Below are 25145 nucleotides of genomic sequence, written 5' to 3'. Positions count from 1 at the left end.
TAAATCCAAATATTTAACAATTCATGAAAATCCCCTGGCACATTTCCATAATGACTGAAAGGTGGAAATCCTAATTGGTATTCAAGTTTTTAGAGGAAGTAAGAGTGGAGAGCTTAGAAAACCCCTCAAATGAATCATTTAGAAGGAACAAAATTGGTAAAGGTACCAGCTGATCTAAGAGTATTGCTCATAAGAACTTAACTCATATTTGTTTTATTGAAATCAACAATAGAAAGAGCTTCCATAGAGCATGTAAACCTGAATTAGGCACTAAAAAGTGAACTTATTTCTAAAATCAAGAAAACTGTTGGGGCACTTGGTTGGCTCAGTGGGTTGAGCATCAAACTCTGTGTTTTGGCTCATTTCATTATCTCAGGGTCATGAGATTAAGCCCCATCATGTGGGGTTCCACACTGAGCTTAGAGCCTGCTTAGGATTCTCTCTCCTTCTTCCTCTGTCCCTCTCTACTCTCTCTCTCTCTCTCAAGAAGAAGAAGAAGGAGGAGGAGGAGGAGGAGGAGGAGAAGAAGAAAACTGTCAGATAATGCTTCTGTTTTAGGTACTTTTTTAAAAAGGAGGAAGAATGGTCAATATATCCAGAATCATTTATATCAAATAGGGTGAAAATACAGATGTTTGGTACTCAAATTTAAATCTATTGGTTGAAAAATTAAGGTGGGTATATCGTAGGTTAAAGTGTAACTGAAAACGCTAGCAATATCTGCTTAAACAAAGAGAGAAGTATATTTTTCTCTTTTAAAATATAATCTGCATGTTTACTGCCCAAGACAGGAATGATGGGTTCATGGTTATCAGAAACCCAGACTTTCTGTTCAGTAATTATTATACCTTGAGCTCTTTTACCACATGTTCATCTTTATGTTTTCATAGAGGCTACCATAGCTCCAGCCATCACATCCACGTCCCAGGTATCAACTGTAAAGAAATTACAAAGGAAAAAGGGCTCCTGATAGTTAATCTAGCCCTCCTCTAAGAGGCTAGTAGGTCTACTGAACAACTTTTTTTTTTTCTTAATGATTTATTTATTTATTTTAAAGAGCAGTGGAAGGGTGGTGGGAGGAGGGAGCAAATCTCCAAGCAGACTCCCTGCTGAGTGCAGAGCCTAATGACAACATGACACTGGATCCCAGGACCCATGAGATCATGACCAGAGCCAAACCAAGTTTCAATACTCAACCAGCTGAGCCACCGAGGTGCCCCTCTACCCAACAACTTCTACTGATATCTTCTGGGCATCTATAAGTGTGCTGGGAAGTGCAGGGGTTTGGGGGTTTTGTTTTTTCCAGCTAGACATATTACTGTCACCACAGAATATAAGAATTTTGTTACCAAACAAGAAGGGGACAGTGAATATTGGGGAGGTAGCGAGAAGTCTCTGCAGGCCAGATGGATTGTCTTCTCCCTGTACTTTACTTCTGGTGTTGAACTGGTCACACTGCGTATACTTAATTATACAGGAGACAGAGTAGTCTTCTAACAGTAAGGAACATAGGCTGTAATTAGAGTGATCCTATGCCCCAGTTCCCCTAGATAGTTCCAGGACATAGCTTTTGTATCACATAATTATTATCAGTATCTCTGTTACTCTCTACAGTGTCCCTGTTGGACAATAAATTATATGGTCACTTTAGCTATATACACTGGGACATCTTTAACACTTTCCTGCTCTGTGACCCTAATGACAAATAGTATAACTTCTCTAAACTCATTGTGTTAGTTATCTGTTACCCAGTAACAAATTGTCCCCAAAATGTATTGGCTCAAAGCAACAGTATTGATTATTTCACAGTTTCTGTGCCTCAGAAACTAAAGAACAGTTTAGAGGGATAATGTCTTAACTCAGGATCTCTCTTGAGTTTAAACATTGTCAGGGGGTGTCATCATCTGAAGTCCAGATGGGGAAGAAGAATCCACTTTGTGGATTCCACTCAAGTGGTTGTTGGGCGGAGGCCTCACGTTCTCACCATGTGGGCCTTTCCCTAGGTAGCTTGTTTGTTCTTACCAGATGGTATCTGGCTTTCCAACTGAGAGAGAGGGCCAAAGGAAGTCATGTGTCTTTTATGACTGAGGCAATGAAAGTGCAGTCACTTCTTTATCCTAGTCATTAAAAGCAATTCATGAACTCCAGTCCACACTCAAGAGGTAGGGAGTTCTGCTCCACGTCTTGAAGGGAGCATATTTTAGTTTAGTTTTAAGATTTATTTATTTATTTATTTATTTGATAAAGAGAGAGAGTACACACAAGGCAGGTGCAGTGGGAGAGAGAATCCCAAGCAGGCTCTACCCTATTGCACAACCCTGAGATCATGACCTGAGCTGAGATTAAGAGCTAGATGCTCAGCTGATTGAGTCTCCCAGACACACTGAAGGGAGCAAATTTTAAACAATTTTTTAAAAGTAGGCTCCACACCCAATGTGGGGTTTAAACTCATGATCCTGAGATCTTGAGTTGCATGCTTTACCAGCTGAGCCTGTCAGGTTCTCCCAAAGGGAGCATATTTTAATATCACTACACTAACTGCTCTCATTTGTAAAATGGAGTAAAATTACCCACATACAGTAATTGTATTTTGTGAAGGGGCCTTCTGATTATGACTGTTTATATTTACCATTCAGCCAAAGGAAAAAAAGAAATAGAAGTTTTGAGTGTTAATTTCCAGTAACAGTAAGGCTACATTTATACAAAATGATTAGTAGGAGGAAAATATTAGCAATCATTTATCAAGTGCCAGAGGCATTTTAAATTATACCATGATTCCTTTTACAACCCATGATATAAATAAAACATAGTGTTCTTTTGAAACTCTGTTTATTCAATGTATTATTTTTAAAAATGTGTTTGCTAATTCTGGATATAGGACAAACACTTTGTTTCTGTATCTAAGGCTCTATCTGAGCCTCTTGACTTCTTAGTGATAGAAAAGTAATTTAGACAGCATTACCCATTTTCAAACATGGATTTTTCGGTATTACAAGTGCTGTACTGAGAAATGTAATTGATGTCTTAACACACATCCACACTTCCAAGACTTTAAAACAAATTAAATCCTCTTAGGTAGTTATAATATAAAAGGACTCTATAATCTTTAATTAGTTTAAATGAAATAATATACATAATTTTCCTTTTAAATTTGTACAACATGTTGATTATTTGAAGGGAAATTTGGAAAACCACCAGACATGTCCTTGTAGTAAAGAATGCCTCAGGGTACTTGGTTGACTCAGTTGGAAGAGCATAAGACTTTTAATCTTGGGGCTATGAGTTTGAGCCCCACATTGGGTGTAGACATTACTTAAATAAACAAACTTAAGAAAATGCCTATTTTAGAGCACAGTGGTTTTTCACAATGAAATGCAGAGAACTCCAGGAATGCAGAGGACATTTCTTGTCATTTGTGATTAATTTTTATCTTCTTCATAAGCCCTAAGACCTAATCCCAAAATGCAACAGGAATGAAAAACAGCTACAAATCTTGGAAGCACTATTCTAGATAAAGTTAGTAGTTTAATCCTATTTCTTTGCTAGTTATAAAATGAACTTATTAGATATTCTTGGACTTTTCTACTTCTTGAAAATATATTCATTCATTCATTTATAGAAGAATATTTATTGAATTATTGCCTTCCAGTGTTCAATTTATAAAGTTGACAATTGTTATTTTATTCTTTTTTTCCATTTTATTTCTTTTCAGTGTTCCGAAATTCATTGTTTATACACCACACCCAGTGCTCCATACAGTATGTGCCCTCCATAATACCCACCACCAGGCTCACCCAAGCCCCCATCTCCCTCCTCTCCAAAACCCTCAGTTTGTTTCTCAGAGTCACAGTTTCTCATGGTTTGTCTCCCCCTCTGATTTCCCCCAACTCACTTCTCCTCTCCATCTCTCAGTGTCCTCCGTGTTATTCCTTATGCTCCACCAGTAAGTGAAACCATAGGATAATTGACTCTCTGCTTGACTTATTTCACTCAGCATAATTTCTTCCAGTCCTGTCTTGCTATTTTATTCTTACATTTGTTTATTTATCCTTTAGCAAATACTTCTTGGTTTCTTACAATTCAGTAAGAACTGTGCTTGGCACTGAACATTTAATGATGGGTAAGATCAACTTGTTTATTTGTCAGTTATGCCTTAGTAAATGTGTGGGTAAGATCAACATGGTTCTCTCATGGAATTTTATAGACAATTACTTAACAAGTTCTTTGTGATTTTTTGAAATATAAATTTAGCACTGCATTCAATATTGTGGGAGAAATATAAATTGAGAAAACATGGCTCTTATTTTTAAGGAACTGATAATTTTATTAGAAAAAAATACTAGGTGTCTGAAAACATCAAGAATTAATAAGAAATAGAATTTTATTCAAATACTGTCAAAACACCAGAAAATAAGTACAAGAATAATTAAATGCTAAGTTGTGAGTGGGTGAGACTTGGAAATACAAGTCATTTTAAAGAGAAGGGAGAAACTGAAGCAATGTAAATCTTCCTGGAAAAGTTGAGTCTTAGGCCAAATGCTGAAGTTTGGGCGGAACTGGGGTGGGACAGCAGGTGAAAGAAGATATTCCAGATTGAAAAAGAAAAAGAAAAGAAAAGAAAAAAAGCTTTGGGAATAGAGGAAGTAGTGATCATGGCACATTTGGAAGACTTGAAGAGACCTGCACAGGTACTTACCTTACCAAAGCTTCCTGGCCACCATGCTCTGCTCCCTTTGGGCACAGAATTCCAAGTGCTTGTTTTCCTATTTATAGGTATTAAAGTTGCTTTGTGTTGTGATTTTTTTTTTTTAAAGATTTTATTTATTTGACAGAGAGAAATCACAAGTAGATGGAGAGGCAGGCAGAGAGAGAGAGGGAAGCAGGCTCCCCATGGAGCAGAGAGTCCGATGCAGGACTTGATCCCAGGACCCTGAGATCATGACCTGAGCCGAAGGCAGCGGCTTAACCCACTGAGCCACCCAGGCGCCCCGTGTTGTGACTTCTAATTTGGTGCTTTGGATCTCAGTTATCTACTGTATCTTCTTAGTTTATTCAAACCCTGAAAGATTATTTGAAAAAAGACTCTTCTGCATGAACAGACATTTCTCCAGAAAAGACATAGAAATGGCTAAGACACATGAAGAAATGTTCAGTGTCACTTGGCATCAGGGAAATACAAATCAAAACCACAATGAGATATCGCCTCATGCCAATCAGAATGGCTAAAATGAACATGTTACTGTTTTAGGATTTTTATACAAAAGTAATCAATATGGTAATTTTGGTTTTACCATTAAGTCTCACGGTATTAAGTAGAAAACATGAGGTGTGCCTGGGAGGCTCAGTGGGTTAAAGCCTCTGCCTTTGGCTCAGGTCATGATCCCAGGGTCCTGGGATCAAGCCCTGCATCAGGCTCTCTGCTCAGCAGGGAGCCTGCTTCCCTTCCTTTCTCTGCCTACTTGTGATCTCTGTCTGTCAAATAAATAAATAAATAATCTTTAAAAAGAAAAGTTTAACATTTTAAAAGCTGGCGAAATGAATAAACTGAAAGCTTGTTGGTGAGCAAGGAAATATTCAGATGGTGAAATGTTACTTATTCATCAAATTAGAAAAGACAGTACATATTTGCTTTGGCTTATCAACATATTTAGTTCTCAGGGTAAAAAAATCAAAAGAAGCTTCTTGGATAGCAAATATTTCGATTAAGCAATAATCTACATAAATTAAACCCACTGAAAGACAAAAACAAAACAAGACAGGAAGAGTTGCATATTTTTTGAAACTTCAAAAGATTAGTTATCTTTGTCTCCTTCTTTCAGCAGAACTAAGATATTTCCAGGTTTTTCCCAGCATTTATCTGAATGTTACATTTGTAACCGATTTTTGCTAGTATATAGAAGGAGTGTCTGATCTAAAGGCAACAAATAACTGATTCCCACTATTATGAAAATGTTCTGATGAGGATTAGACCTATAAATGAGGATGAACAAGTTTCCCCTTTTAATTTCTGATGTTTTTGGATGTGAGCCAGTTTATGTTCAGTGGGCATCTTTATTCTGCCTAGTATAGAAGAAAGATAAATGAATGTGACCAGATGACTTCATTTCATGGGGTTTATGAACAATCACTCTAGCTGGCCTGGGGAAGTCACTGAAGGTCCAGGTTCTCAGGCATGGGGAAGACCTTGGAGATTATCACTAGCTCCCTTCCTTGCCCACACAGATATGTGATGGCTGGAAAAAATTATTCAGTCTCCTAGAGAATCAGTTTCTTCATCTTTATATTTGGACTACTAATAGAACCTATGTGATAGGATTTTGTGACTAATAAGTGATTTAGTATGTATCAGAATGCTTAGCACAGTGCTTAGCACATAATGAGTAAACTTAATAGAATTGTTAGTTATTATTTAATCTTTGGACAGTAGAATTAATTCCATTGTTGGGCTCAGTGTTGAACAGAAGGGAAACAAAAACAGTAAGTCATGGTTCTTTACAGGCTTTGTGGAGGACATGATGTAGCCTGATATATGTCTTGAAAGAAAAGGAGGAAATGGCTAAGTGGAGGACCTTCTGTAAGTTTGTGGCAGAAGGAAGAAGGCTGGGGGAAGTGGTTGAAGAGGAGGCCAGTGTTTTCTAGGAAGATAGAGCCCTGCGAACCAAGATGTTCTTGTGGGGAAACTGGAAGTAATTAATTTAATATGGCTAAAGCTACTTTGTGAGGTGGAAAGTGGTGCATGATGAGTAAGATCATGTAGGGATTATGTAGAACAAGAAATGCAGTAAATCAAGACAAAGACTTGGATAATCCCAACATGGTGTAGATTAGGAAGCAAAACCCCAAAAGCAAACAAGTTTTCTGCTTGCTTTCCTTTCCCAACCACCTAAGGAACACCGGGTGCTGTGCTGGCTGGGAATCATTTCTTATCTTTTCAGATAGGAAAAGGCAGCACTGGGGGTGGGGGTGGGGATGAAGCCTGAGGGGCCAAGTAAATCTTCCTCAGTAATCATAACTGGGAGAGGAGAAGCCGGAGAGAGTCTGACAAAAAAAGCAACAAAACCAATGGCAACACTGGAGGATTGAGTTTAGTGGATTAAAGCCATAGAGTAATTGAGACTAGCAAAAAGGGGTTTGCAGAGGGTTATCCTAAGTGATGACCTGAATCCACCTTGATGTTGAGAGAGAAAAATTTGAAATTTCTCTTACATTATTTTGGAATAACAGGACTGTGCTTTTGTGGGGCAGAGACAAAGCCAAGTGTAGTCCTAGTTTGATTATGGTTATTGAAGGAACTGTTGGATAGGTATTAGGAAAACTAAGAGTGTAATAATACAAATTTAGTGTCATACAAATATACTATTACTACTATACTAAACTACTAATAGTAGTAAAAGTATTGCCAACAAGTACTATTCAATTCTATGGGTAGGTACTATAATCCTTCCCATTTTACAGATAAGAAAACTGAGGCACAGAATGTGCCCAGGGTTACAGAACTAGTACTGAATGAATTCCAGAATTGAACTCATTCAGGCTTTTGAATTTACAGAAGCCAGTGGAATCAAACTTCTAATTAAAGGGCAACATTGGTAGAGGGTAAAATTTGAAGTCAAAATACATTTTTACTATCTAATATTTTATTTCCTCTGTAAAAGGAAATTATACTTAATGTAGATATATTATTATCCCGTTCATTTAAGTTGGGAAATTATTATAATGTAGTTAAAGAGTAGTGTCATTGGACTGGGGGAGAGGCATATGTTTTCTTCCATAGAATAAAATACGCTTCCCCCTCTCCCATGCATGTAGTACCTTAGCACATTGTGGATCCTGAATAAGTGCTGGCTGAACTGATACGTACTGTAATACATTCCTCAATTTGCAAGGTGCTTGGTAGGTGACTGCTCAAGCATGACCACTCTGGTAAAAAAAAAAAAAAAAAAAAAAAAAAGCTTGCATTTATTTATTTGAGAGAGAGAGAGAATGCATGAGTGTGCACACTTGCCCATGCATTAGAGGGGAAGGATAAGGCAAAGGGAGAGGGAGAAGCAGACTCCATGCTAAGCAGGGAACCCAACACAGGGCTTGATCCCAGGACCCTGGGATCATGACCTGAGCTGAAAGCGGTCACCCAACCAACTGAGCCACCCAGGCGCTCATAGATGCCTGCATTTATAACCCAGAGTGCCTTAAGGTATTGGGTTAGTCTGATTCATTGTCTCCTAATAGAAATGAGGTCCTAAGTTTACTCAATTAAAAAAAAAGAATTTATTTATTTATTTGATAGATTACAAGTAGGCAGAGAGGCAGGCGGGGGGTGGGGGGTGGGAGTGAGGGGTGGGAAGCAGACTCCCTGCTGAGCAGAAAGCCCGATTGGGGGGGGCGGTGCAGGGCAGCTCCATGTGGGGCTCGATGTGGGGCTCAATCCCAGGACGCTGAGATCATGACCTGAGCCGAAGGCAGAGGCTTTAACCTACTGAGCTACCCAGGCGCTCCGAGTTTACTCAATTTTGGTGGGCATAGGTGTTGCCATTGCTTTGGATTCTTCCTTTTTCTGGTGTTTTTCCTCCCTTCCCCTGATCTGTTGGATCTCTGTCCTGGATCAGAAGTTGGGGAGTGGGAGGACTTACCCTTGCAGCCAAGTTTAAACCTCCACACTCTTCTGCCTTTCCAGTCTGGATGGATTTCCAAGAGGATGGTTATCAGGCTTTTAGGGAATAAAAACCCCTTTGAGTTTTTACCTCTTCGGTGCATCTGGAACACAGGAGAAAGGTACATTTGTATTTTTGTGTATTTGTTTAGGATCATCTGTCTCACATGGTAATTTCCTTTAGACAATTATGCTGGGCCATGGTCTGTGAAACATGGCCAAGGTTTTGCTGCATATTTTTTAGACAAATTTAAGAATCAATATATATAAACCAATTAAGTATTATAAATTCAAACTAGCCATTTCATTTCTCCTTACATACATATTCCTTCACAGGATTAATTAAAAGCTATGAGATTAATGTGCATTGTGATTGAGTTTTAATAGCTACTTTCAGAAAATGATCCAAAATTACTGTTCTAGTACTTGTAAGTTTTTAAGGTCTATACATTTATACTCTCTTGTCTTGTTCACCAAATTCTTCAGCACATGATACAGGATGTATCATGTATAGGAGTCAGGTCCCTGGCCAGAGTTTACCCATCATTTCAAGTCCATTCAACGTTCTATTGATCGCTCACTCTCTGCTTGGCAAGGTGGTAGGACTACAGACTATAAAGACAAAGATCAGGGTTCCTGCCCTCGTCTCTCAATCCTACTGTCAGGAACCTGGACGCCACGAAACACAACAAAAGCAACGTGTCCAGAGAGGCCTTTCTTCAAATGTGCACATTCCTTCCTCCAATTCTAAAATAGTACTTGTACTCAAACGTCTCAATTCAATGAGAGTTATTTGAAATCTCACAACGTCAGCTAATAAACTTAGGGTTTCGACTAGTCCTACTTGATTTAAAACTGTTACTGCCAATTCTTCGGCTTGCCAGTCCTTCCAGGTCAGCTTTAACACAATTCGCCTGGAAGAGGCTGTGCTAGCATTCTGAAGTTTATAATTAAGTTCAGTGTGTATGGGAGAGTGGGGGGAGGAAAACGAGCGTTAATTATAGAGTTTCGTCTGTGAGAGCCTGCCAGGGTTTTAAGAAGCAGAAACAGAGAGGCGAATAAAGCTTTCCTCGGCTCTAAACAAAAGTCGCGCGGAGTTCTCGGCGGGACCGGGGAGTGCCGGGTGCCCTTGGACGTGGGCGGGTTGGGATGCTCCGCCAGCCCTTCACCCACCACCATCCCCTTTGAGCTGGGTCTGAGGCCCTCGCTCCACAGCGCCAGCGCTGCCGGGGACTCGGAGGGACCGGGGCTTCGGCGCAGGCACCTCACTCCCGGCACGGGAGGCGACAACGCGCACGGAAGTGCACTCAGCTCTCCCCGGTCGCAGGACGACTCTCCTCCCCCACTTCCTCCGGCGCGCGGCGGCCCGGCCTCCGGGGCCGGCCCCTCCCCCTTCCCCGCCTCCTCCCCCCGCCCGCCGCCGCGCTCCAGCTGGGGGTGAGGCGCTCACCCGCGCAGTCCCCAGCGCGAACCGAGGCGCTGGGCGGCCGAGCTGAAGGGAGGCGAGGGGCCGCCGCCGCTGCCGTCCCCGCCCCGCGCGCCCCGCGCCCCACTTCCCGGGCGGCCGCTCGGCAGCTCAGCCCTCCTGCTTCCTCCGGCGGTGTCCGGGACTCGCCGCCGAGCGAGTGACGGGCAAGTTTCGGCGTGCGAAGGCGGCGGCGGGCCGCGGTCACCGTGCGCTCCGGGAGGGGTGGCCGCGGCTCCGGCCTCGGCGCCCCGCGCGCACTTCGGCGATGCCTTCTCCGCCGCGGCAGCGACTGCGCCTTCGCCCTCGCCGCCTCCTGTTCCTTCTTCCCGGATTCCTGCTGCCTCTTTGCGGCGCCTTCAACCTCGACGTGGACAGTCCTGCCGAATACTCCGGCCCCGAGGGAAGTTACTTCGGCTTCGCGGTGGATTTCTTCGTGCCCAGCGCGTCTTCGTAAGTGGCCGCCCTGGGAAGGGGAATCAGCCCCCTCCCCCACCGCGCGCACCCACCCTGCGTTTCCCGAGGGAGAGTCTCCGGGAGGGATCGCGGCGTCTGTCTGTCTGTACCCTCCACCCGCCACCGGGGGGTTAGCTTGTGGGGGGATGAAGTATCTGGGGGACGTGAACCCCCGCGGCACCCACCCGTCTCCTCAGTCCCCCCTCTCCTCTCCCCAGAGGACCAGCTTTGAGGTAGACGTGTGCTTACAATCCGGGGGAGGTGGAAAGCAACAAAGGCTGGTCCCGCCGGACTCCGCGCAGCCCCTGCTGGTGTCCGGGGGACTCGGGACTCGGATGGTCCCATTGCCGAGCTTCTTTTCCTCGGGTACCCGTTCGCCTTCCCCGGACTCGGACCGCTTCACGGACTTGAACACCAGCCCCTTTCGCTCTCCCTGCGCAGGCCCTCCCCCCACACTTTCCGCCTGTTTCTCATTTACTCCTTTTACAGACTTTCTGATGACTAAAATGACCAGACTGTCGTAGTATATTCATTGTGTCTTATCTCCGGTACTGACAGACCTTTGCACATGTGAGAGTGAACAGATGCATTGAATGTGTCCTGTGTTCTTTTTATAGTGATTCATTATTTAGGTCATTGTTCAGAAAGAACAAGGGTGTTTGCTGAGTTTTCATTCACTTCAGGTCATTTGAATACTGCAGTATTTAACAATTCAGTTATGTTTTCAAACTGCCAGTGTTTCGCGTTTCAAAGGCCTTCAGGATTTGTAACAAGAGTTAATGTCATTATTGGATTCAGAGTTGTCTCTGACCCCAAACGATGACCTCATTGTCACCACCTCACCTCGATATTAGCGTTAGAAGTACTTATTTAATAAATGTTCACTAGATGTCTTATGATGTTTAAATCTTGTTTTCAAGAAGCAAAACTATCTTTAGGACTCTTTGCAAGCTCTTAGAAATTGCAACATTCCCCCCCTTCTATAATGAAGATATTACTTTTGAGGTGGGGGGAGAGGGGATAATTTTGATGGTGTACTCGGATAGATAGGACCATTTTTCCAACTCATTCGTGCCTAATTTGAGTTTGATCTAAATATTATTTTATGACTGTTATAACATTCAGCAGGATTTCTTCTTAATAGTGCGAGTGTTGATTATCATTCATTGTAGTGAAAACCTTTGCAGCAGTAAGTTGGTTGGAAGCAGTTAGTGGAAACTAGACATTTTATGTCATGAACTCAGTTTTGTTTGTTGTCTCCAGGTTCAGTCCTTCTTGTTGAGCACAAATTTTCCAGAATGATAAAAAATAATCGTTGACTTGGAAAATGTTTTCTGTCTTCTCATTTAATTTAATCATTTGCCAGTCTTACCTGTTATTTAAAAGGTTTTTTGTTTTCCAGGTATTTTTAAGTGTGTGCCTTTATGGTACGGATTTTATTTAAGATTTTATTTATTTGACAAAGAGAGATCACAAATAGGCAGAGAGGCAGGCAGAGAGAGAGAGGAGGAAACAAGTTCCCTGCCAAGCAGAGAGCCCGATGTGGGACTCGATCCCAGAACCCTGAGATCATGACCTGAGCCAAAGGCAGAAGCTTAACCCACTCAGCCACCCAGGTGCCTTATGGTACAGATTTTAGTTCTTAGTGGTGCTCTTTTAGATTTAATTTGTGCAGAAATTCTAATAGTTTTGAAAAGACCTGTCAAGAGTTGATACTTTAAAATTAGCAAGAGTTAGCACTTAAATACTTCGTAGTTGGAATGTTTTGCAAAAGGTGGGAGTAATTTTCTGGCAACCCTCTGAGTTTAGTAGTGTAAAGAAAATGAGAAGATGATAAACTTTAAGTGTTGTTGGAAAATGCAGTAATATTGAATGGTTGGCTTGAGTTGTTTACTATTTTTGATTATAAAGCTGGATGGCTAATCTTTGACTAATCATTATAGTCATTGAGTATATTATGAACCCACAAGTTGACTTCTCATGCCAGCCTACAATGAATGGCAAGGTAAAATTGAACTTGGTTTGGTTTCATGTAATATTTTGAAGTGTTCATCAGTGACTTTATAACTGATAGACAGGTGAGGTCTAGATGTAGCCTACCTTAAAAAATAGACATCAGTCTTGAGATTTAAAAAACAAAAAACAAAAAACAAAACCCAAAATACATAGAAACAGATTTCTAGTTACTGAGCTTTTCAGATTTAACAAAGATTAATGTAAAATTATGCTTAATTTTGTAAAAGAGGCCTTTAAATTTAACAAGCACTGGGATCCAAGGTATATGAGGATGCCATTTCTATTAGCCGCTGCGCTTATTGTTGTTGTTATTTGGTATGATTATAAACTTCTAAAAGAAAAAATATCCACATAATAAAAAAATGTTTGCTAATTAAAGATTCTTTTCTTCTGAAGGAAGAATGCCTGGATTAATGAGGAAGCAACAGTAATGAAGTCTTCTCCTGTCCCTTCTGGTTTCTTTCTGTGTCTAAATACCTACAGCAGTTGGGGGTGGTTGGGTGGGGGAGGGGCTCCTGGGTGGCTCAATCAGTAGAGCACCCAAACTGTAGCTTTCTACTCCTGTAGTGATCCTCAGGGTCCTGAGATTGAGTCCTGTATCAGACTCTGCGCTGTTCCTCAGCACCAGAGTCTGCTTGGATTCCTACTCTCCCCTCTTTCCCTGGCCCTACTCCCTGCCCCCTCGAGTGCTCCCTCTGTCTCTCTCTAACATAAATAAAAATAAAATAAAATCTTAAAAAAAAATAAGTACCCACAGCAATTATCTTAGGTTTCACTTTGTTGTTATAAAAAATCGGTATTGAATTATTTCCGTATTTATGTGAAAAGTAATGAATCTGTTAATTAAAGAAAAGGAAAAATAAATTACTAAGGAAAAATATTAAGGGGACCCTCAAGAAAATCCCCCCAGTAATGAGTCCTAGGTTTAAAGTGAAAAGTCACAAGAATTGTGTTTTAAAAATTCTGAAAAATGAAGAGTTAGCATTCTATAATTGTTTTTCTTGTATGCATTAATTTATAGTGACTATATTGCCAAACTTGGATAAAATTTAAGGATCATGTATAGGTCATGGAGTAAAGTCACATTTATCCTTTGGGGAATAATTGGAACAATTAAAAATTGTACCCCAGGTTTAATTATAATAATGATCTTATGTTGGTAAGTCTATAAATTATTATTTTTTTTTAAAGAGCTAGAACTTTTTTTTTTTAAAAGATTTTATTTATTTATTTGAGAGAGAGACAGTGAGAGAGAACATGAGCAAGGAGAAGGTCAGAGAGAGAAGCAGACTCCCCGTGGAACTGGGAGCCCTATCCGGGACTCCATCCCGGGACTCCGGGATCATGACCTGAGCCGAAGGCAGTCGTCCAACCAACTGAGCCACCCAGGCGTCCCAAGTCTATAAATTATAAAGCAGTTTACTTACGTACATACGATCTCTCACTTCACTCTATATAGCATAAGCCACCAGGGGAAATAGGGAAGTGGATAAACTCATTCTTACGAATGAGGACACTGAGGCCAGAAGGGTTTTCAGTCATTTTTTTTTTTTTTTTAAGATTTTAAAATTTATTTACTTGAGAGAGAGTGTGGCAGGGGAGAAGGAGAAGAATGCTCCTTGCTCAACATGTGGGGCTTGATCCCAGGAGCCTATGATCCTTTGTGACCTGAGCTGAAGGCAGGTGCTTAACTGGCTGAGCCACGCAGGTACCTCCACTTTTCAGTCTTTATTTGTTAAGGGTGGATTTGTGTGGGGAAGAGGGCAAGGTGGAATCAAAAGACAGTGTATGAAATTCAAATCCCATTTAATTTTCCTATTCAAATTTAAATTTTTGAGAAGAAAGTAATTGGATGATTTTCTTCCTTATTCTTCAAATAGAAGTTATACAGTTCTGATTTTACATCTGCTTTTATTTTTAAATAATGCTATAATGAGCAACACTGGATTAGAATTCTTGCCCTTTTCTCTGTTTAACACTAATGAATCCTGGGGCCCCTCGGTGGCTCAGTCAGTTAAGTATCAGCATCTTGATTTCAGGTCATGGTCTCAGGGTGGTAAGATCTGAGATCCAGGCCCCAGTCAGTCTCCTGGCTCGGAGGGGAGTCTGCTTCTCATCTCCACCTCCCACTGCCCCTCCGTGCACTTGCACTCTGTCTTGGATAAATAAATAGATATTAAATAGATATAAAATATACTAATGAAGCATATTTACTGTTACTTCATGTTTCTATGACCCCAAGGACAAGGTGAGGGTGAGTATGCCCTCAGCACAGGTCTTGCAGAACATTCTGTAGTTCTCCATCTAACTTCCTGTTTGTGGTACCTGGAAAGCTTTTAAAATAAAACTGCTGCTCTGGCAGCATCTTGGACTTAAAAATAGAGCTCCACCTTCATATTCCAACAGCTTGTGGATCATTTCTCCTTGACTAGCCCATCTTACCTCAACTAAAAATGATCCCTTTCACCAAAAGGTCAGTTGCACCTTTGTTTCTATTACTGGTGCCATCATCTTCTCTTGTTGCCCTGGAAATAATTTCATATTCCTCCCTCTCGTTTTCTATTTTTCTTTGTCTCTCTTCTTGTACTCCCCTAATATTAGTCAGTGATTAGTCACCAAACAGAAGGTCCTAGAAATTCTTGGTTGTTAATGTTTCTTGCATTCATCTCTGCCTTCCATTTCGACGTCAGCCTCCTTATTTCAGCACAGTCCAAAGTGTGGTCTGTGGCACTCAGATCCTTATCACTTTGCCCACCATTTGGCTCTTAGATCTTACTTTTTCCTAATAGTTTTATCTTTCTGAAGTGTCTTTTTGATCTGGTATTCTACTAAAATTTCCTCAGCAGTGGAAGTCCAGACTGCTTTACTTGGATGAAAACCCTTTCAGTCTGTCACAGTCCACATGTCCTTTTCAATGTTCTTGCGCCATTTCTCCCCCTCACTATTGTAACCATCTTCATAACCCTTTACAAGGTGATGCCTGCTCATTTTTTTGAACTTAGTGTGGATTTGGCTATTTAGTTCTTTATTATTTTTCTTTTTTTTAAAAAGATTTTATTTACAGAGATCACAAGTAGGCAGAGAGAGAGGGGGAAGCAGGCTCCCTGCCAAGCAGAGAGCATGATGTGGGGCTTGATCCCAGGACCCTGGGATCATGACCTGAGCCGAAGGCAGAGGCTTTAACCCACTGAGCCACCCAGGAGCCCCGGTTCTTTATTCTTATCACAAATAATATATAGACTACAGCCTCGTTATTTAAAAACCAAACTCTATGTTGATTTCTCTTGATTAAAACCCTGGATTTATAAGACCTTATAAGAGAAAACGGAAAGTGCATAGAATTTACAGTTACTGTGCTGTTTTACATCATATAAATGTTGACTCTGTAGTTTTTTTTTTTTTTTAATGAAAAGTAAATCTGAGACTGGAATTACAGCTCTGAAAAAATATTCATGCTATTTTAAACAGATTTTTCTATATATGCAGATGATAATTTTTATAAAGTTGCTTTTGTTCAAGCCTCATTCATTGGTCAGCCCAGAGTCAGCCAACTATATTAAACATGCTTTATCTTGGAGAGGTCAGTGCTGAAAGCAGCCAAATAACTTAGTTCATTTGGAGGGTTTAAAAAATGTACTTGTCATTGTTTGGCTGGTTGCCTCTCCTTGGTACTGAAGGTCACAAACCCTGAAGCAGCTGCCCTTAAAGTACATTTTGGATAGGAAGTGCATCCCAAGGGCATCCTCCTGGCTGGTTTCTCTCATCCTCTTGCTTCTCTCACTTCCTCTTCCCTCTCCCTCCCCATCTCTCCTTGTTTTCTTCTCCCCACCTCTTCTCCACCTTTCTTCCCTCTTTCTCTTCTCCATCCTCTGCCCCCCCACCTTCTCCCTCACTTTCTCGCCACTCCCTCTACCTCTTTCTTCTACTCCTCCTCCTTCCTTTCCCAGCACACACTCTGCCCTTTATCTTTTAGAATTTATTGGCATAATTTTAATTAATAGTGTGCTCAGGTATGTAAACTGTAATGTATAAATCATATAATGGAAAGGTCTCAAGTCATTTGAGAAGAATGGTGAGGATGAGGATCCTGATATTGTTCTTGGGTAAACTTTTTGGAGGGAGATGGAGTCCAGGAGAAGGCTGCAGGCATATGAAACTAAGTTGTTTAGCTTCAGATTTTTGCTGCTAAGCAGTGAAATCTCTTGTTAGCCTCAACTAACCCCTTGTATCTTCCCCAACTCATCACCATTGTCAGGAAATGTTGCAAGTCCCCTATTTGGTACTCTACTTCCTTTTCTTCTATTGAGATCTTGCATTTAAGTTAATGACTGGTTCTTTGAGGAAGTGGGAAAAAAAAAAAAGTCCTTTTGAAAACAGATTTTAACTATTATATTTCTTATTTTATTAGAGAGTGTTTTATTAATTGTTTTTAATTCCAGTGCCATCATTTTGTACATTTATGATGCTTTCAGATTTTTCTGTTGTCTACTATCCACATTCAGAAATTTTTTGAAAGTACTTATAGTGGGCATTGTTACATAGAAGAAGAAACTGAGGCTCGGAGATTTAGAAGTGACTTTCTAAATTAATTTATATTGGTGATATAACCTATAGTATCAGATTATCAGACAGTGTTGCTTATATTGCAAAATTTTCTCAGTGCTGTGGCTTCCCCTATCCTAACTAAGCTGTTGTAGACATTAATTCTTAGATAAACTTAAAGTAATGTTTACTCAATTTTTAGAAAGCATTTCATTAACAGGCTATTCCACTATTGTGGCAGAAAAATACATATGACATAAAATTTACCCTCCAAAGACACATCAACAGGTTTGTTTTCTGTAATATGTGTTGTTTTTATATTCCTTAATATTCTCAAATATCCTTTTTAAAAAAATTATCCTATACCTTATTCTCTACAAATATTTAATTTTTCTTCTATACAACCCCCTCTTAGGACTTAACATTTGTCTAAGGTAGTTTACTTTTTCCATCTTTCCATTTTCCATTTTTTACAGAAAGTTCCTGAACTTTCTGTAATACTCCTTAAAAGTAACTTAAATATCATGTTGACACTTTGGACAAAGCACTTTTATTCCTCAGCTTTTTTCCCCCCATTAACACAGCATTTGTAAATTCACAATGCTTACACATTCCTTTTATATTATCCTACCATTTCTGTGGCATTTCACCAATGTGCAAGACTGCACATGAAGGTAAGCTTAGGAAAACCTGGTGAACAGCCATTTAGTACATCTAATTACTATCATTTCATGCTTTCAATGTGCAAATGCTCTGATGAAAAGCAGCAGCCTTATTCCTCATCTTATCCAAGGAAGGTGAGCTTTGTGCTGCCAGTGGAGTGCAGTTTTCATTCAGAACTCTCCTACTGTATCCTTTTTCTGTCTTTGGTGAAGTCCACGTCCACTAGTAACTTCTCAGCCCGCTCTCTGTCTTACAGTGCCCAAGTAAAGAAAGTATCTGAAATCCAAGATTAAGAAGAAATATGTTATATAAATTATTTTAAGGGTAATTTAAATAATTGGATGTTTAATAGAGGATGATTTCTGCATTCTAAAGGGATTGGTGAGAGTGGAAATGGCCTGTTTATACATGGCTATTTTAAGATTGAGACCTGTAACTATCCAGTTTACTTGCTACTTACCTGTCAGTTTAAAAATATTTTCTTGGGGCACCTGGGTGACTCATTTGGTTAAGCATCTACCTTCACCTCAGATCATGATCTCAGGGTCCTGGCATTGAGCCCTGTATCAGTCTCGCTGCTCAGCGGGGAGCCTGGTTCTCCCTCTCCCTCAGTGCCTCCCCCCCCCTCCTTCATGCTCTCTGTCTCAAATAAATAAATAAAATCTTCAAAAAAATTTTAAAAAGTCAAAAACTTTTCTTAAGTGCTGGTGATGTGGCAGATGCATAGATAAATTAGAGCCTCCTACTTTCAAGGAAGTGATTTATTATAAAGTAGGAAGAATAGCTTTGAAAAAAAATTACAGACGATTCTGTAACATGCATTATGATGGTGGTCCAGAAATGAGTTTTGCTTGTAGATTGCTGGGCAGATTCTGAGAGCACCTTTTCTGTCCTCTTCTGGAACCTGGCTATTATCCATAGCACTGAAATCATGCGCATACCTGTGCTTGTACTGTGCTTATTAGAACTCTTGCAGGAATTGATCCTATGTCTTTTCAGATATAGATCTTGAAAAGTACACTTGTATGATACTCTTTTTCCCTGTCATGCACTCAAAAATCATTTCATCCAGATGAATGGGGGAAGTTTTATGATTTTTGTGGCCAAATTTTTGACCTGTTGAAATAGAAAATTTCATACGTATATATGTAATTTATCTGTTAACGAGCTCTGCTGCCGTAAAGGAGGGTATGGTGATGCTTAGTGCTCTCTTATTCATGGGGGGTAAGGGCTTTCTTACTCATAGCCTTATTTTGTTTTCCTGTTGAATGAAAACTCAGTTGGCTCTGATGAGAAAGAGCCAACATTGATGTTTTACTGATGCCAAATATGACTGCATAAAGCTTTATTAAACAGGGTGTGGTTCAGTTGGGAGTTTTGCCTTTATTTTGAGTATGGAGTTTTAAGATAAATATCAGAAAGCAGGATTTCTGTAACCCATCCATTCATGCAGCCAGCTCTTGACTAGTTTAAGTAAGATTTAGCAAATGCCACCCACAAGAAATGAAATTGAAATTTATAAATAAAAGTTAAAATGAGTGCATTCCATATTAAAATGTAGGTTTGTTCATAACTTTACAAAAAAGGGAAAGGCATTTAAATATTTTCTTTGCTAGAAGTTAAGTGACTGTTTAATAAGGAAATGGAATAATGGTGATAGCATTTATTTAGGGCCTTCTGTGTATAACTGTATCCTGTTTTCTTTTCTACTTCAATCAATTTCTTCTCATTCTCTTTTACTCTTTGCTCTTTTTCTACCTGACTCCTAAATGCCCATGCTCCTCAGAGCTTGCTCTTTGATCCCCTTCTCTCTAAAGCTCCTCTCTTCGTGAAGCTGTCTATTCTAAGTTGACATTCTTAGTACATTAACTCGAAGGCAAAACTCCATTCAGAGCTTCTGGCTAGCAGTTAGGTGCCTCACAGATGTTTCAGACTAACATTGACAACTGAATTCTTGGTTTTCCTGTGAATACTTAATCTGCCTTTTGCTTCCCTAATCTTGAAGCTTTTTTGTGTGTGCAGTAAATGGTTCTCCCATTCATGCAGTCCTGAAGGAAACCTAAGTGACTTTTTAAAAATTTCTCTTTCCCCATACTCGAGCCAACAGCGATCCCTGTTCATTCTGCCCTCAGACATTTCCCAAGTGTGCCCACCCATCTCTTTCTCCACCCGCCCTTCCAATCTAGGTCACTATCATCTCTCAGCTGCTAAGTCTCTTGCTTTCCTTGTTCCATTTTGCTCCCCTCCCTTCTTACTCCTATCCCCAGAAGGTGCCAGATTTAGTTTTCTTTATTAGATTGTGTCATTCTTTTGCTTAAAAAAAAAAAAAAATTCCAAGTCTTCACATGGACCCATGGACCGTATGATAAAATCCAAAGTTTTACCCTGGCTGAATAGTGCTGCTTGGTTTAGCTTGGGCCAAACTCCTCCCCTGTATCTTCTGTCATTCTTAGCTTGCTATCTTGCCTCAGCCATACCTCTTTTCTTGAAACTCTTGGAGACTAAGCTCTTTCTAGCCTAGGGTCTTTGTCCCTGCTGGGGTGGGGGAGTGTGTGGGGGGGTGCTGCCATCTACCACTTCACTTCCTTAATTCTACTTTATTCACCACTTCATTCCCGATTTCTCCCCTTCTCCCCCTGCCCCCCCCCACTGCTGACCCACAAATACTACTTGGTGACCTTCTAATCTTGGTTTATTTAGAAGTAAGTTTCCTTGCTAAGTGAGGTTCTTGCATATCTAAATGAGGTCTCTCTTCATTCTTTACAGAAGTCTTTCTCTCTCATTCCTCAAAGATAATCACTTTCCTTTATCTAAAGAAGGTTTCCTCTCCTTGTTTCCAAATAATCTGTCTCAGCCAACTTTGGTTTCCTTCACAGCACTTGTAACCGTGACTAATTTTTTTGGTTAGGTTCTTTGTGTCTCCGAAAAGGGAATGTAAACCACACTGAGAGCAGGAACCAAAGTTGTGTTTTTCATCTTGGTGCCTCCAGTGCCCAGCACTGTGCTTTGTGTAGAACAGACACTCAGGGCATTTCTTTTTCTGAATAAATAGGAAGAAAACTGAAGAAAAAGTCTCTTTTGCTTAAAAACTTAACTCCTGATTATTTTGTCTTCTGCTCATTTTATCCAGATGACTGCTGATCCTATTTTTTGGCCAGGGATTGATTAGATCAGTCCTCTGAAAAGAGGAATCTGTTTGGCACTTAAAATACAACAGTTCTGAAACAAGTTTTCCATAAAGGAAAATACTAATAATATTTAGAATTGCCATATTTTTAAAAATATTTTATGTATTTAGTTGACAAAAAGAGCACAAGCAGGGGGAGTTGTAGACGGAGAGGGAGAAACAGGCTCCCACTGAGCAGAGGGCCCAATGTGGGGCTCATCCCAGGACCCTGAGATCATGACGTGAGCCGAAGGCAGAGGCTTAACTGACTGACCCACCCAGGCACCCCATAGAACTGCCATACTTTAGAATAATTTATATATATATATATATTTTTTTAAAGATTTTTTATTTTATTTATTTGTCATAGAGAGAGAAACGAGAGCAAGCACAGGCAGACAGAGTGGCAGGCAGAGGCAGAGGGAGAAGCAGGCTCCCTGCCAAGCAAGGAGCCCGATGTGGGACTCGATCCCAGGACTCTGGGATCATGACCTGAGCCGAAGGCAGCCGCTTAACCAACTGAGCCACCCAGGCGTCCCTATATATATGTTTTTTTGTTTAGCATTCAAGATACAGAAAGTCTGTAGCTGACCACGAGCACAGACAAACAAAACCCTCCCAAAAGACAAAATATAATACCAAAAAATCAAGATGAAACATCCAGACTCTAGCTAGCATACAATTTTCACAGGGTTTTTTGACATGTAATTGACACATGATAAATTTTCTATATTTAAAGGTAAAGTTTGAGCAACATACATTTTTAAATGAGATGTAACCCTGAAACTGCCTTATAATGTGTTATTAGGATGAGTAAACTATGTTAAATGATACATGTATGTAAGAACACCAAATGAATCTAGAAGATTATGCTCTCAGTGAATGCTTTTTAAAAAATTGGGATAATAGCAAGAGAATGATTTTTCTTCCTAAATTATAAGTTATTATTAATGCTTTGTTCCATTTAAAATCCTACCTTCCCTTTTGTATTTTTGCAGGATATTTCTTCTGGTGGGAGCACCCAAAGCAAACACTACCCAGCCTGGGATTGTGGAAGGAGGACAAGTCCTAAAGTGTGACTGGTCTTCTCACCGGGGGTGCCAACCAATTGAATTTGATGCAACAGGTAAAGGTTGAAGCAGTGGTCCCTTTTCTTACTATTTGATATTTTTCCCTCTCTTCCCTTCCCTCCTGTTGGGGAACAAGAATACTTGTCTCCTCTAAAAGTCCTTCTAGCTGGACTAAGAATCGAATTGATATGAGACACAGGAGAGAATGAGAAGTGCCAGAAAACCATGGAGACATGGAAATTTCAAAGATAGGCAAAATGAGGTATATATCTGAACTAAGGAAAGAGGGAGTAGGGGGCTGGGATTTCAGAGGAAAGGAATGCATTCATGGAGTGGTAAGAAAAGCAGATATTTGGGGCACCTGGGTGGCTAAGTCGGTTAAGCTCTGCCTTTGGCTCAGGTCATGATCTCAGGGTCCTGGGATCTAGCCTGTTGGGGCTCCCTGCTGAGCAGGGAGTCTGCTTTCCCCTCTCCTTCTCCCTCCCCCCTGCTCATGCTCGTGCTTTCTCTTTCTCTCAAATAAATAAATAAAATCTTAAAAAAAAAAAAAAAGAGCAGATGTTTGATAATTAGATGTTTGCCCTACCATACAGATGGGTCACTCAGCTAAAATTTATCTCTGTTAGTAACTACTCTGGGAAAGACCCTCAATTTAGCTTCTCTGTGGTTAAGGGAACAAAAGCAGTCTTTTGAGCTGGCAGGATCTCAAGTGTCTTCAGCTCAAAATAATCCATATGCCAAAGTGGTGCATTCGGGAATAGAGAGACAGCAGTCCTGAATCCCTTCATTCCACCTATTTGGTATGTTTTAATATTATTTAATTTTTGAAAAAACTTACCTTAAGTGTAACTACTTAATGAAACAATGTATATAAGCAACTCAATATCCCCAGAGAAAGTTACATGAACACTAAAGACGTATTATTTTTTCTTATAATTTTGTGGTATATAAAAGCCTTAACAGTACATGGCGTTTTCACTATTTTGGATGTCTTCAATTTCAAAGTGATAGTCTGTAGAAATCTGGGGAAAATCTATTAAAATGTTTTTGTACCTCTTCGAAGAAGAGGGAGCAAAGCTTTCTGTCCTTTTTTCTGTCAGCAAAATTGAAGAATTTTGACAATTGTAGATCAACTCCCTAATCTTGAAATAATCTAAGCCTTGAGTTGTACTACCAAAACCAGTTGTGGAATCTTTTATATTCAAGTAGATTTGGTTGACTTAAAAAAAATTCTTACCCCAGATTTACTGGGGGAATTATACATTATTGTTTGGATAACATTAAAATCTTATCTACAGGGATAAATTTCTGTATCAGTCAGGATTGTGGTAGAGAGGAGAAAAATCACATAAGGAAGATGAGAAGAAATAAGTTGAGTTTTAATTTATATCTATGAAAGAAAATATATATAATCCTGTACACATATGTATTAGTATATTTATCTACATTTGTGAAAACTTAGAGAATCTTCAAAGAAGTAATATGACATCATTCTGGTAAAATAGTTTTACAAAATTTTTTTAGCACTTCGGATTTGCTGGGCTTTGATAGAATATTTTAAGGTGAGCCTGAAGATAAATGATTTTTTTCTTTTCCATATTGTTGTTTCCTGCTAGTTCTAAAATATAGTAGTTCTGGGAATTACATTAGTGAAACAGGAGTCATGATGTAGATTGTTCCATTTGACATCCTGATCAGTGCCAAAATGAGTGTCAGTCATTAAACTAACTTTTAATGGAAATCAGGTCATGTTTGTTTTTTTCCACTTGAAATCGTCTACAATAAACCCTGTTGTTTTTTCCGTATATGGCTGACATTTGGAAAAACCCCAAGAGTATGTAAATAGGCTCAATTTTACCACAAATGGAGAAATACCAGTGACTCAAAATATTAATGGTCAGGGCATTTATATTTTCTAACAAAATAGAAATGATAATAGAATGAAACTGTAGTTCAGTTTTGATAGGTGGTACTGTTGATATATTTCTGTATTCAGCACTACTTTTATGCAGTATAAGATAATTTTTTTTTGATATTTGGCTTTATATACTATTTTGTTTATTCAAAAAAATAATATATGTACTTGGCCAAAAATTTCAAACAGTCCACAGAGGGTATATGATGAAAAATAGGAGTCTGTAACATCAGCCTGCTTAAAGGCAATTGCATTAAACAATTTCTTTGATCTTTCTAGAATTTTTTTATTCCTACATATGTGTATATCCTTCAGAAAAAAAAACCTCACAAATAAGAATATACTAAATACTTCTGTACGCGCCTGACTCCTCCACGCCCCCTCCAGCAATATAAATCCTTTGTAGATCTTTCTTTTCCATAATTGATATATATTGATATATGTATGTATTTACTTCATTCTTTGCAAACCACTGATAGTATTTTATTCTTTAGTATATATAACCTAATTTATTTAACTCGTATTTCTTTTTGTTGGACATTTAGGTTGTTTCTAGTCTTCTGTAATTATAAACACTCCAGTAGTCAAAAAAATCTTGTACTCATGATTTGTGCAAATATGTGAGTATGTTTATAGGATAAAGTCCTAGTAGGGGATTTTAAAATATATATATTTAAAGTTTTGGTAGATATTGCAGATTACTCTTCACAGAGGTTTAGGCTCCTTCAATTATGTTTTCTGATATCCATGACAGTACCACTTATCACTGTATATTTATCTATGTCAATTTTATATGGGATATTGTTTCATATATTATGTATTATATATGTTTTATTGTTTTATATGGTTATATTAATTTGCATTCCTTTAAGGGTAAGAGAAACATCTTTTCATTTGTTTGTAAGCCATAGTATTCCTTTTTCTGTATGCCAGTTTTAATATATTTGCACATATTTTTTGTTGATTTGTGATTTTAAGAAATGAATCTCAGTTGATGGTTTTACATCCTTTTGGTTGCTTAGGCCAAAATCTGGAGTTACGCTTGACATTTTATCTGTCAGCAAATGAAGATCTAACTGCTTCTTGACATTCTGCTGCTAACATCCTGGTCTAAGCTACCATTGTCTTCCACCCGGACTGTTGCTCTGGACTGCTGAATTAGTGTGCTGCCAGGAAGGAGATGGTACACTTAAATTGGGACG

General features: G+C 39.5%; 1 protein-coding gene across 1 annotated transcript in view; it reads left to right on the top strand.

Annotated features, from left to right (window-relative positions):
- Positions 1–10062: 10062 nt before the first annotated feature.
- LOC101681626 (integrin alpha-V) overlaps positions 10063–25145 on the top strand; it is a 102983-nt gene continuing 87900 nt past the window's right edge. Inside the window, exons 1-2 of the mRNA XM_004757851.3 lie at positions 10063–10568; positions 21957–22084. Coding sequence (XP_004757908.1) covers positions 10384–10568; positions 21957–22084 — 313 coding nt within the window. The 5' untranslated portion in view covers positions 10063–10383. The remainder of the gene's footprint in view (positions 10569–21956; positions 22085–25145) is intronic.

This window comes from Mustela putorius, unplaced genomic scaffold (assembly GCF_011764305.1).
Source record: "Mustela putorius furo isolate JIRA1106 unplaced genomic scaffold, ASM1176430v1.1 tig00003867_pilon_pilon_pilon, whole genome shotgun sequence".
Taxonomy (NCBI): Eukaryota; Metazoa; Chordata; class Mammalia; order Carnivora; family Mustelidae; genus Mustela; species Mustela putorius.
The sequence above is the reverse complement of the archived record's forward strand: the minus strand, read 5'-3'. Positions and strand labels throughout refer to the sequence as shown.